General features: G+C 41.6%; 1 protein-coding gene across 1 annotated transcript; it reads left to right on the forward strand.

The window, feature by feature from the left end:
• Positions 1-1,282: 1,282 nt before the first annotated feature.
• LOC110531167 (neurexophilin-2-like) lies at positions 1,283-9,027 on the forward strand. Its single transcript, XM_036987963.2, has 2 exons — positions 1,283-1,510; positions 7,259-9,027. The coding sequence occupies exons 1-2, from the start codon at positions 1,457-1,459 to the stop codon at positions 8,054-8,056; spliced, it is 852 nt and encodes a 283-aa protein (XP_036843858.2). The 5' UTR covers positions 1,283-1,456; the 3' UTR covers positions 8,057-9,027.
• The last annotated feature ends 4,744 nt before the right edge of the window (positions 9,028-13,771 follow it).

Raw genomic sequence — 13,771 nt, forward strand, 5'->3', positions numbered from 1 at the left:
TTCCACACTAATTTTTCTTCGTAGTCCAAATAGGATGGTTCTGAACTGTAGATCCCTGCATCAATCTTCATTGGACCAATAGAAATTGATAATGATTTGGTTTGTTTCATATCTGTCTCCAGATATATCCAAACGCTCGTGCAGGTCCATCCGAAAACTTCAAAAAGTTATATTACAGGTGCTGGGGACTGTCAAACTAAGTATAGAATCAATCTTTAGGATGTTGTTATCATAAATCGTCAATAAAGTTCCAACCGGAGAATTCCTATGTCTGTAGAGAAGCCATGAAACGCAGGTCGCTATCATGTGAAATGCACGTGACCAGGACCTGGCTCTCTCATCTAAAAACACATTGTAAATCTTGCAAAAACAAACGTTGCAAATAAATTGGTCTATTTACTGGCCTACTACACCAGATGAAAAGTTACGGTTAACAGGTAAAAAACAGTTTTCTAAACTCCCTAGTGTAGGGGCTAGCTTTTTAGACTATCATATACATTTAAAGCCTGAACGTTAACCACGTGGTAAAAAAAAAGAAAAAAAGACGAGAGCAATTTAGATATTAAATGATCTCTCTGCCTCATCATGCTATTTCCACACACCATCACACACATACGACTATAGTCAGCAGCAACCAAAATGGCTACAGAAATCACATCCACACATACTGGCACTATATGCCTACTGTCTTTATATTCCACTGGGAGAGCGTTCTTATCATTGTGTCAGCTTCCCTGTGGCAGAACCAGGGGCAGAAGTCACCTCCCCGGGGATGAGTTCTAACGAGCCAGGAGGTTTGGTGACAGATAGACAGTAGCAGAGCAACTCTTCATTCTGTCAGATTTTCTCTTGAATGTATTACCAGTGTGATGAGAGGGTCTTTATGATTTCAATGGTCTCACATTCTGTCTACAGTTCTATAGCCTACATGGAATATCAGTAGCCTTCAAAATGTGTATTCTTTGACCATGGTCTATATTTACCATGGTCAAATTCAAAAGAAAGTCCGCTACAATGCAAATTGTGCAGGGTAGGTGGTTAGTGAAATGATGCACATATACACATTTGTTCTAATTTGCTCTCATTGTACAAATGATGAGAAGCAGACAGACGTGTGAATGTATGACACACACACAGAGAGAGAGAGAGAGAGAGAGAGAGAGAGAGGGTGTGCGAGGGAGAGCACAAATGAAATCACAGGGGCTGTCCAATATCATCACTAAGGTGAATCTCTCAAACACTTTTTTTTTTTATCTCCCCCCCCCCCCCCCCCCCAGTTCGTCCTGTTTTCACAGAGCCATGGACCTCACGGCAGAGTGTCATTGAAGCCACTACCAACATTTTCTGACTTTTGAATCAGTCTGAAGTGTTCTAAGTTTTCTTCCAAGGGAATTGCTCCCAGACTTTGATTGCCACGGTGTCCAGATTTGTTCGACATAAGACATTCAGGGACGAGATGAGGATACTATTCATCAGCCTTGCCATCTTCTGTCTGTGGCTTCTACCAATGGTAAGCTACAGTATTTGACATTATTTTCACATGAGGGTTGGCAATCATCTTCAGATAAACGGCTACTAAATGCTATACAGAGAGTTTAAGTAAACGTGGCTTTTGTAAATTCTCAAAAGTGTTTCGTCTTTGTGCCTGATCATACCTTCTTCATTTTGTGTGTTCACATGCAGAGAAAAATCTGTGATTGTGATGCGGATTTGAGAGGGAGAGGGAAAGCATAACTATAAATAAAATATTAAATTCCCATTATATAACAAATCCATCCCTGGGGCAAGAAAACAACAGGATCATATTGATTATCTGAATAATTATTCTGCTGAACATAGAGGGAGCATTTCAGTCCTCACACTACCACAAAGCCATAGGCTACAGATGGAAATCAATGATAAGACATTCTCTGTCTCTATGGTAGAGGTTGATAGCTATGAAGTTGTATGCTATGCAGAGATATGTTGATGGTGATAACATAGAATAAGGGCTTTGGGTACACTGTAAAGGGGTTACCATGAATTGTAAAGTAGCTTACTGGCAGCTCGTGGCAGGAAATTCTGTATTTCATATTACAGTACACTTCCTGTAATATAAATATGGTGCCAAAGCATGTACTGTGTAATGACACACAGTACACAACTGTAAAATGGACTATTAGACTGTCAATTTTAGTTTGTATTTCACAGAATTTTATTTTACAAGGGATTAGTGCAAGCCGGCTGGCTGCTTGGTAAAGTGTTAAGTTTACAAATATTATAGAATATTAATGAATATTTGGTGTTTTATATCACTTGAATTTCTAAAGGCTTCCAAACTGGCAGCGTCTACAGGGAATAACAGACAAAAAAATGTTTTATTCATACAGTTTAAAATGTTCAAGTTCAAATTCAATCCATCATTAATTTCAAATCCTAAATAATAAACAATTCCAACAATAAGCAACCAATTAAAATTAGGCAAACCAAATGGTCATCCAATCAAACGAAAACAGAAAAACTAAAGCAATCAATCAATCAATCAAAAAGGAATCAGAAAAAAATCTGTCTGTCAGTCACTCAGTCCTCAATGTGTCTGTGTCTTATTGTTGGGGGGGGGGGGGGGGGGGTCTGGGCTGGCAGTTGCTGAAAGCAGGTGGCAGTTGTGCTAGGTGGGTGCGGTGTACAGGGTTGTTGCTGGATGTGGCTGGGACCGGGAAAACCTGGGTTGGTACTGGTGTTGGGGCCAGGACTGGAAGTCATGCTGGGACCGGGAAAACCTGGGTTGGTACTGGTGTTGGGGCCAGGACTGGAAGTCATGCTGGGACCGAGGCTGGAGGATTGGTGCTGGGGACTGGGAAAAACAGGTTTAAAACATGCTGCCACTCAAATCTCTCTCCCGACTGTAGACATGTTAAATTGACGGGGAATATAACTAGTGATAGAGCCGACTCGTTCGCGAACGACCTAAGAGCCAGCTCTTGTAGGTGAACTTTGGGAGCCGGCTTGTATATCAGAAGAGCTGAATCTATTTATAAAAATATTTAAAAAATTAAGATATGAATAATCAAAAGATTTAAATTAATATAATTAACTAATTCAAAGAACGAAAAATGAAATAAAATAATATAGGCCTAAATATAAATATAGGCTCAAGTGCGCACACATTCATTCTGACTGTCTGCTCAGACTAACAGCCTCACCTGTTGTTCCTGTCAATCAGACACGCAGTGTCAACCAATGAACCAAAGATGCGTGAGGGAGGGCCGAGCCAACTCATTCACAGTCACACACTTAGCCGCCGAGGAGAGAGAGGAAGGACAGCTGTGAAAACAACAGCTGGAAAATGAGTCAGAAGCACAGTAGCATTTGGATGCATTTTAATAATGTAGACAATATTAGAGCACAGTGTAGAATTTGCCAAAACAAAATCTCATATAAAGCTGGTTCTACACACAACTTTACACCAGCATATGCAAACTGTGCACCCAACTGTGAAGCTAGCTGTAGCGGACCTTCCAGAAACTAGCGGGCCTGCTAGTGATAGTGGTGGAGCCAGCACCTCCACACGGGAGATGTATCCACTCAGTCTGTTGTCTGTTGTGTTAGCGACAATGTAGCTAACACAACCCAAAAAATCTTGCCATGAAAATGTTTAAATGGATGTCTTGCCCACACAATCAACCTGATTGTAGGAGATGCTCTGAAGGTGATGAAGCCCACTGTGGACAAAGTGAAAGCAGCTGTAGAATACTTCCACAGGAGCGCTGAAAACCTAGTCTACACAACGACAGATGAGGCCTAAACAAGACTGCACTACAAGGTGGAATTCAACATTTTATATGTTGAAGTGGTTTCTTGAGTCAAAGGATGGCATCATCTCTACCCTGGCCATTGTCAATGCACCTGTTGATGCTCTGGCCCAAGAGGAATGGGAGGTGGTGGAGGAGGTGTGCAGAGTCCTGGAACCCTTTGAGCAGGTCACTGTAGATGCCGTTTTACGAGAGAGCAACTGGGGATGCAGCACGAAGGAATCCCTCAGCAGATGCCATAATGGAGGTCCGATCCTATTTGGAGGAGCCCTTCCGCCAAAGATCTGCAGATCCTCTGAGCATGTGGAAGAACCTGGCCTCTTACTAAAGTCATGACAGGGAGACTTTGCATAGTGGCCACATCCGTTCCCTTAGAGGGTTTTCTCGAAAACGGGACAAATAATTACTGAGAGAAGAAACCGCACCAGTCCCTCGAAAGTGAGGCAGCTTGCATTTCTGAATGCAAATCTCTCATAAAAGAAAAACATGGTCAGCATTGCTGTGTGCTGCTGGTTATAACATGGCAATAAGGAAGAGAGAGAAAAGAGGGAGCAGTTTAATGTTTTAAGTGGGATGCTGCAGTTTTGCACATTGTTACTTATTTTTCTTTGATATGGTGCAATATTCTATTATGCTCTTCAGATTGTATTCGTTTTGAATGGTTAGATTTATATGCACTTGGTTTATATACATTAAAAGGTTACTTAACTTTAAATGCAAATGTTTAATATAATTATTTTTCATAACAAACCAATGCATTTTTAAATACATTGTGGTTAAGGTAGAGTATGATTTCATTTAATAACTTAATTAGAATTGTTTTAACACCAATCACAGTCAAACTATCGCAAACTGTTTGAGATGAAAAAATACAAAACACGTTTTTTTTAAAGAGCCCGTTTGGGAGCCAAAAGAGCCAGTTCTTTTTGGTGAGCTCAGCTGAACAAACAGGCTTACTGAAAAGAGCCAGAATGCCCATCACTAAATTTAACCAGATAGGAGTTAAATTGGTACAGCACTCTCACTCATGGGTGCAACAAAGAGAGCCTTTTACAAGGCACGCCTCAAAATATGCTATTGAGCCAAAAACAACAACAACCATGCAACTACTAGTGGTCAAAAGGTTTTTGGCCCTCCAAAAACATGGTAAGGTACTGTAAACTGTGGGGTGGAATTACAGCACCATTCGAAATACAGCAATCTTTCCCTACCGACAACATTTTCCCACAATGCACCATAATGTTCAGTATGACGCAGTAAAACGTTTGAGTATTTTACTGTTGAAAATACAACAACAACAAAAAAAATGACAGTATAATTTACAGTTTTCCATTACAGTGTAGAACTTCCTCAAAGTTAATTTCTCTTTATCTAAGTTATGATCTTATATTCAACATACCCCAGAAGACTCTGGTTCCCTCAAACTGATAAATAATTCCAAATGCTATTTGTGTCTATGCAGTTGTAAGGTCTGAAGATGTTCACTTACGTAACGGCATTAGTTCATCCTCTTGATGATAGCAATAAAGACACTGTTACCCACATTTAGCAAATTCACGATTTGTTATCAATGCACTGGATGAATGAGGTATTCATTTAAAATAATACTATCAAAAATTGAAGAACACATACTCTTATTGAACTGGGATCATTAGACAGACGGAATTTACGCAATCTATAGTCTCCATATTAATGCTATATTAATCACTTTTTTTTTATTCATGCACCAATAATAACTAGAAATGTTATCATTTAATTGGCCTCTTCGGTCGCAAATTAACTCCATGTGTCGTTACAGTACACATCATCCTGAGGGTTGACAGCTGCGCCGGGTTAAACTGATCATTTGCTCAGCAAACACAATCTGGAGAAACATACAGTGCATTCATTGTTCACATTAGAGAGTTGGTCTAACTCGGTTATGGCGCAACTCAGGTTGAGTGTTTTCCTCGGGGGGCTCAGCATGAACCACAGTGAGCCGTAACAACATTTTGATGATCTATCCATTTACCAAAAGCAGCCTCTATTTTCTTTCCCCCAGCACCATTCTCACACATGACGATCATGTGAGTACACTAATGATTATTGCCCATGGAGCCGTGTGTAACACGTGCACCATCTTTCACTGCCATCCCCATTACCATGAGCTGAGGTTTCCCATGTCAGATTGTATTCTAACCCAGCCACGGCCAGACATACAGACAACCGGACACAGAGCCACTGGACATGACTGTCAGAGTGTGGTGCCCAATTAGAGCTGGAGCATGGCTGGCTTATCACCCTGCTAGTGGAGGAGATGAATGCAGTGGCTCAGAGTTCATTAGCCTGATGAGGGTTCTGTAATGGATCATTGGTTTGACAGTGGATTACAGACAGGAGAGTAGTTATGAGAGGGCATGCAGAGAAAATAAACGTAGTTAAAGCTATACTATACGTTGATGATGTGTAAGCTAACATTCTATATACAGATGTGCTGAGTATATAGTAAGGATATATCATATTACCAATCAGTGAATGGGATTGGGAGCACGCTATGCTGTATAATATTGGTCCCGTGGGCTTGGCTGTAGCAGACTTTACAACTCACCGTTGTGTACTTAATCTCAGAAATATTGGATTGATAGAAAATCCTCATGACTGATGTGCTTATTAGTATTTATGTATTTTTATGGAACACGTCAATAGGTGGTTCCCTTTCTAGCTCAATAAGTGTCATTATAATGATTCATCCAAAGATAATTGAGGAACATCATTCCCTTTCTATTTAAGCCTGAAAATAATTGAGGTGGAATGTTGCCAGTTCCAATTTGAAGAAAAGAGACATATTATGCCACGGCCATGAGTTTATCTGGTTCCTAATCTTGATCACTGATCACGAAATCGGCAAGAACTCAAATGTGTGTGTGTGTGTGTGTGTGTGTGTGTGTGTGTGTGGGTGTGGGTTTTTCTGTAGCTGACAACTATGAAACAGATAACAGATGGCTGCAGCAGAGCACATGGAGCCAAGCTGACTTCACACTCAGCTGTGTCTGACAGTCACATTTACATGAGCACTTAGTGCAGCACAGTCTATACTCTCCAACTATATGTTACAATCAACCTACCAATGAAACACTCCTGGGCCACAACGGCTCGGGGCAAGAACAGAGAGACTGTATCCAATGTCTTTTGGAGTGGATAATGGATCGATGAGATTAACTATCTTTTTATACATTTTCATGAGCTCGTGGCATCATCCCATCATTTTAATAATGTCTTTGTCAATTCCTCATTAACACTCATGTACTCTTAATTGTAGTTTTAGGATCATGTGGGAACTGATCAATAGATTTCTACCTTTACTTTATCAAGGTTACATCCATATCAAGCCCACAGGCATGTGAAGATTGACAGCAATTCATTAGAGACAAAGAGAGAGATAGGACTGAAAAAAATACAAAACTTATCCTTCATTCATCTGTCCGTAGGTGCAGGAGGAGGATGCTGGGAAGACCTTGGACTATCTGAACCTCGATCCAAATGTTGACAACACCTCACAGCCCCTTACCTACGAAACAGGAAGGAGGGGGAAAGAAGGAAACCTTGGAGCTGCATTGAAAGTCAAACACCTTTCCAAAGATGTATCCACCAAGCCTAAGGCCTCCAGCTATAGCTCTGTGGGCCCATATGGCTGGTCACAGAACCTCTCCCTCCCCTTGGATCAGTCACAGTTTCGCTCCAAATCCAAGCCCCCCATAAAAACACCTATCAAGGTCAAGAAGACCTTTGGGTGGGGCAACTTCTACCTCAACATCAAAACCATCAAGTTCAGCCTTCTGGTGACAGGTAAGATAGTGGACCACATCAACGGCACCTTCAGTGTGTACTTCCGCCACAACTCGTCCCGTCTGGGGAATATCTCAGTGAGCATCGTTCCTCCCTCCAAAGCCGTGGAATGGGAGGATGTGGGACGCCCGAAACTCCACTTCCAGAGTCAGCCGCAGTCCACCCCCAATGAGCACCGGCAGGAGATGAATGCCCTCAACTGCGTGGTGGAGTACCAGAGGACCAACAGAGCCAAGAAAACAAAGCCATGCCTCTACGATCCCTCCCAGACCTGCTACTCAGAACACACCCAGTCTCACGCCGCTTGGATCTGTGCCAAGCCCTTCAAGGTCATCTGTGTATTCATCTTTTTTCTCAGCGCCGACTACAGACTGGCACAGAAGGTCTGTCCAGACTACAACTTCCAGGCTGATCTCCAGCACTTTGGAAGACGAGGATAGTGGATGAACTAGGCGGGTTATTAAAGCATGTTTTCCTTCATCTCCTATATCATTGGAGAAAGGGTAGAGATGGAGAGATTTGCTTGGTAGAATGGAAGTCGTCAGTACCGGGATAATATTTTGATAATACACCACTGAAGGGTAGAAGAATTACAGAATATCGAGTAGTGGTTGTTATAGTAGTGGTAGTAGTTGTTATATTTGGGGTCAAATATTGAATTGGTTGGAGTGATGCTCCATGTGCATGCCAAAGCAGCTGGTATTAGCACAACAATAATTCCTATTTTTTACTACTGTAATTATGTTTGTGTAAATTGTCTGCTTTTTTGTCACATATTGCCCATCTGTGATGGCCCTTACATTAAACCTTTTCACTATTCATTTGGGGACATATTGCAACCAAGGCACCGCATCTACACAAAGAAAATGCCAACCTAACCAATTGCTTAATGTCTGTGAGTTGAGTGGACTTCAAAAGGAAATTAATTTGAGCTAGTGTTGAGGTTTGTTTTAGCTGAATTTCAACAAGCTTGTTGAGTAAATTACAAATGTATGTTTGCTCAAAACCACTGAAAATCACACTCATCGTTATCACATTTCCCAGGGTGCTCTATTGCAGGTTGATTTTCAGAATTGTTTGCTTCAATAACTGTGTTGTTTGTACATTGACTGGTTGATTAATCGTATACTACACAAACATAAATAACATACTTTTTTCCAATCTAATCCAACTTGTTAGTACTTGGGTTTATTACACCCGTTACTGAGATGTTAATCTCAGTTAACCCAGAACCAGGGCGTTGCCACCCATTGGAGAGCCAGGCCCACCCAATCAGATTGAGCAACAACCAAAGATATGTATAAATATATATACACACTGAACAAAAATATGAACACAACATGTAAAGTGTTGGTCCCATGTTTCACGAGCTGAAATAAAATATCCCAGGAATGTTCCATATGAACAAAAACATTGTTTCTCTCAAATGTTGTGCACACATTTGTTTTCATCCCTGTTTATTAATAATTTTTCTTTTGACAAGATACTCCATCCACCTGGCAGGTGTGGCATATCAAGAAGCTGATTAAACAGCATGATCAGTACACAGGTGAACCTCGTGCTGGGGACAATAAAAGGCCAGACTAAAATGTGCAGTTTTGTCACACAACACAATGCCACAGATGTCTCAAGTTTTGAGTTAGTGTGCAAGTGGCATGCTGACTGCAGGCATGTCCATCCGAGCTGTTGCCAGGTAATTAAATGTTCATTTCTCTACCATAAGCCACCTCCAACATCGTTTTAGAGAATTTGACAGCACATCCAACCGGCCTCACAACCGCAGACCATGTGTAATCACGCCAGCCCAGGACATCCACATCCGGCTTCTTCACCTGCGGGATCGTTTGAGACCAGCCAACCGGACAGCTGATGAAACTGCGTTTGCACAACCGAAGAATATCTGCACGAACTGTCAGAAACCATCTCAGGAAAGCTCATCTGTGTGCTCATCATCGTCACCAGGGTTTTCACCTGACTGCAGTTTGGCGTTGTAAGTGACTCAGTGGAACGCTGGAGAAGTGTGCTCTTCATGTATAAATCCCATTTTTAACTTTACCTGGCAGATGGCAGACAGTGTGTATGGTGTTGTGTAGGGTGAGCAGTTTTCTGATGTCAACGTTGGGGACAGAACACCCCATTGTGGCAGTGGGTTTATGTTATGGGCAGGTATAAGCTACGGACAACGAACACAATTGCAATTTCACAGAGATACCGTGACGAGATCCTGAGAACCACTGTCGTGACATTCATTCGCCACCATCACCTCATGTTTCAGAATAATTATGCACAGTCCCATGTCTCAAGGATCTGTACACAATTCCTGGAGACTGAAAATGTCCCAGTTTTTCCATGGCCTGCATACTCACCAGACAGGTCACCCATTGAGCATGTTTGAGATGCTCTGGATAGACATGTACGACAGCGTGTTCCAATTCCCACCAATATCCAGCAACTTCGCACAGCCATTGAAGAGGAGTGGGACAACATTCCACAGGCCACAATCAACAAATTTATCAAATTGATCATGAGGCAAATGATGATCATACCAGAAAATGACTAGTTCCTATCCACACTCCAACTTTTTTTTAAAGGTATCTCTACCAACAGATGCATATCTATTCCCCAGTCATGTGAAATCCATAGATTAGGGCCTAATTAAATTATTTGAGTTGACAGATTTCCTTATGTGAACTGTAATTCAGTCAAATCTCTCTCTCTCTCTCTCTCTCTCTCTCTCTCTCTATATATATATATATATATATATACAGTGATTATTAAACAGCACGATCATTACACAGGTGAACCTTGTGCTGGGGACAACAAAAGGCCAAACTAAAATGTGCAGTTTTGTCACACAACACAATGCCACAGATGTCTCAAGTTTTGTGTTAGTGTACAAGTGGCATGTTGACTGCAGGCAAGTCCACCAGAGCTGTTGCCAGGTAATTAAATGTTCCTTTCTCTACCTATGTATTTTTGTAAATAACAACTGGTGCACGATATCTAAGGAAGTCTCAAACTATTGCTCACCTGAGGTAGAGTATCTCATGATAAGCTGTAGACCACACTATCTACCTAGAGATTTTTCATATGTATTTTTCGTAGCTGTTTGCATATCACCACAGACTGAGGCTGGCACTAAGACAGCATTGAATGAGCTGTATTCCGCCATAACCAAACAAGAAAATGCTCACCCAGAGGTGGCGTTCCTAGTAGCCAGGAACTTTAATGCAGGAAATCTTAAATTCGTTTTTACCAAATTTCTATCAGCATGTTAAATGTGCAACCAGAGGGAAAAAAACTCTGGACCACCTTAACTCCACACAGAGACGCATACAAAGCTCTCCCTCGCCCTTCATTTGGCAATCTGACCATAATTCTATCCTCCTGATTCCTGCTTACAAGCAAAAATGAATGCAGGAAGCACCAGTGACTAGATCAATAAAAAAGTGGTTAGATGAAGCAGATGCTAAGCTACAGGACCGTTTTGCAAGCACAGACTGGAATATGTTCCGGGATTCCTCAAATGGCATTGAGGAGTACACCACATCAGTCATTGGCTTCATCAATAAGTGCATCAATGTAGTCGTCCCCACAGTGACCGCACGCCATGGATTACTGGCAACATTCGCACTGAGCTAAAGGCTAGAGCTGCCGCTATCAAGGAGCGGGACTCTAACCCAGAAGCATATAAGAAATCTCTCTATACCCTCCGACGAACCATCAAACAGGCAAAGCATCAATAAAGGACTAACATCGAATCATACTACACTAGCTCTGACGCTCATCACATGTGGCAGGACTTGCAAACCATTACAGACTCCAAAGAGAAGCACAACCAAGAGCTGCCCAGTGACACGAGCCTACCAGACGAGCTAAACTAGCTCTATGCTCGCTTCGAGGCAAAAAACACTGAAACATGCATGAGAGCACCAGCTGTTCCAGAAGACTGTGTGATCACGCTCTCCGCAGCCGATGTGAGTAAGACCTTTAAACAGGTCAACATTCACAAGGCCGCAGGGCCAGACGGATTACCAGGACGTGTACTGCAAGCATGTGCTAACCAACTGGCAAGTGTCTTCACTGACATTTTCAACCTCTCCCTCTCCGAGTCTGTAATACCAACATGTTTTAAGCAGACCACCATAGTGCCTGTGCCCAAGAACACTAAGGTAACCTGCCTAAATGACTACCGACCCGTAGCACTCACATCTGTAGCCATGAAATTCTTTATCCCAGAAACCCTAGACCCACTCCTATTTGCATACCACCCCAACAGATCCACAGATGATGCAATCTCCTGTATATAGTCTCGCTATTGATATTTTACTGTTTCTCTTTAATAAAATATTACGTTGTTACTAGTGGTTAGAGCGTTGGACTAGTAACCAAAAGGTTGCGAGATCGAATCCCCGAGCTTACAAGGTAAAAATCTGTCGTTCTGCCCCTGAACAACACTGTTCCTAGGCTGTGATTGAAAATAAGAATTTGTTCTTAACTGACTTGCCTAGTTAAATAAAGGTTAAAATGTCCTATTCTTATCTGAATTTTTTAAACTGTATTGCTGGTTAGGTGCTTGTAAGTAAGCATTTCACTGTAAGGTCTACACCAGTTGTATTCGGCGCATGTGACTAATAACATTTGATTTACAGTATATGGACAATATCAGTCGACAGTTAGGACACACCTACTCATTCAAGAGTTTTTCTTTATTTTTACTATTTTCTACATTGTAGAATAATAGTGAAGACATCAAAACAATGAAGTAAAACAAATGGAATCATAAAGTAACCAAAAAAGTGTTAAACCTTTCAAGATATACTTTATATTTCAGATTATTCAAAGTAACCACCCTGCCTTGCTGACAGCTTTGCATACTCTTGGCATTATCTCACCTAGCTTCATGAGGTAGTCACCTGGAATGCATTTAAATTAACAGGTGTACCTTGGTAAAAGTTCATTTGTGGAATGTCTTTCCTTCTTAATACGTTTGATCCAATCAGATAGCCCTATTTGGTAAAAGACCAAGTCCAAATTATGGCAAGAACAGCGGAAATAAGCAAAGAGAAACGACAGTCCATCATTACTTTAAGACATGAAGGTCAGTAAATCCGAAAAATGTCAAGAACTTTGAAAGAAGAAAAGAGACATATTATGCCACGGCCATGAGTTTATCTGTTTCCTAATCTTGATTACTGATCACAAAATCGCAAATTACTCCTTCAATGTTGTTTTTCTAAATCACAAGTGTGTGTGTGTGTGTGTGTGTGTGTGTGTGTGTGTGTGTGTGTGCGTGCGTGCGTGCATGCGTTGCTCTTGGCTGCTGTAATATTTCTGTAGCTGACAACTATGAAACAGATAACAGATGGCTGCAGCAGAGCACATGGAGCCAAGCTGACTTCACACTCAGCTGTGTCTGACAGTCACATTTACATGAGCACTTAGTGCAGCACAGTCTATACTCTCCAACTATATGTTACAATCAACCTACCAATGAAACACTCCTGGGCCACAACGGCTCGGGGCAAGAACAGAGAGACTGTATCCAATGTCTTTTGGAGTGGATAATGGATCGATGAGATTAACTATCTTTTTATACATTTTCATGAGCTCGTGGCATCATCCCATCATTTTAATAATGTCTTTGTCAATTCTCATTAACACTCATGTACTCTTAATTGCACCTCAGATTGCAGCCCAAATGAATGCTTCACAGAGTTCAAGTAACAGACACATCTCAACATCAACTGTTTAGAGGAGAATGCGTGAATCAGGCCTTCATGGTTGAATTGCTGCAAAGAAACCACTACTAAAGGCCCCATTAAGAAGAAGAGACTTGCTTAGGCCAAGAAACACAAGCAATGGACATTAGACTGGTGGAAATCTGTCCTTTGGTCTGATGAGTCCAAATTTGAGATTTTTGGTTTGAACCGCCGTGTCTTTGTTAGACGCAGAGTAGGTGAACAGATGATCTTCGCATTTGTGATTTCCACTGTGAAGCATGGAGGAGGAGGTGTGATGGTGGGGGGGGGGGGGGGGGGGGCTTTGCTTGTGACACTGTGTGATTTATTTAGAATTCAAGGCACACTTAACCAGCATGGCTACCACACCATTCTGCAGCGATACGCCACCCCACCTGGTTTCGCTTTGTGGGA

This window comes from Oncorhynchus mykiss, chromosome 9 (assembly GCF_057628025.1).
Source record: "Oncorhynchus mykiss isolate SJ-2025 chromosome 9, ASM5762802v1, whole genome shotgun sequence".
Taxonomy (NCBI): domain Eukaryota; kingdom Metazoa; phylum Chordata; class Actinopteri; order Salmoniformes; family Salmonidae; genus Oncorhynchus; species Oncorhynchus mykiss.

Excerpts from the sequence above, each read along its gene's own strand:
- LOC110531167 (XM_036987963.2), top strand. The coding sequence starts at position 1,457 with ATGAGGATACTATTCATCAGCCTTGCCATCTTCTGTCTGTGGCTTCTA. Across the intron at positions 1,511-7,258 it reads GTCTGTGGCTTCTACCAATG|GTGCAGGAGGAGGATGCTGG; the intron begins GTAAGCTACAGT and ends ATCTGTCCGTAG.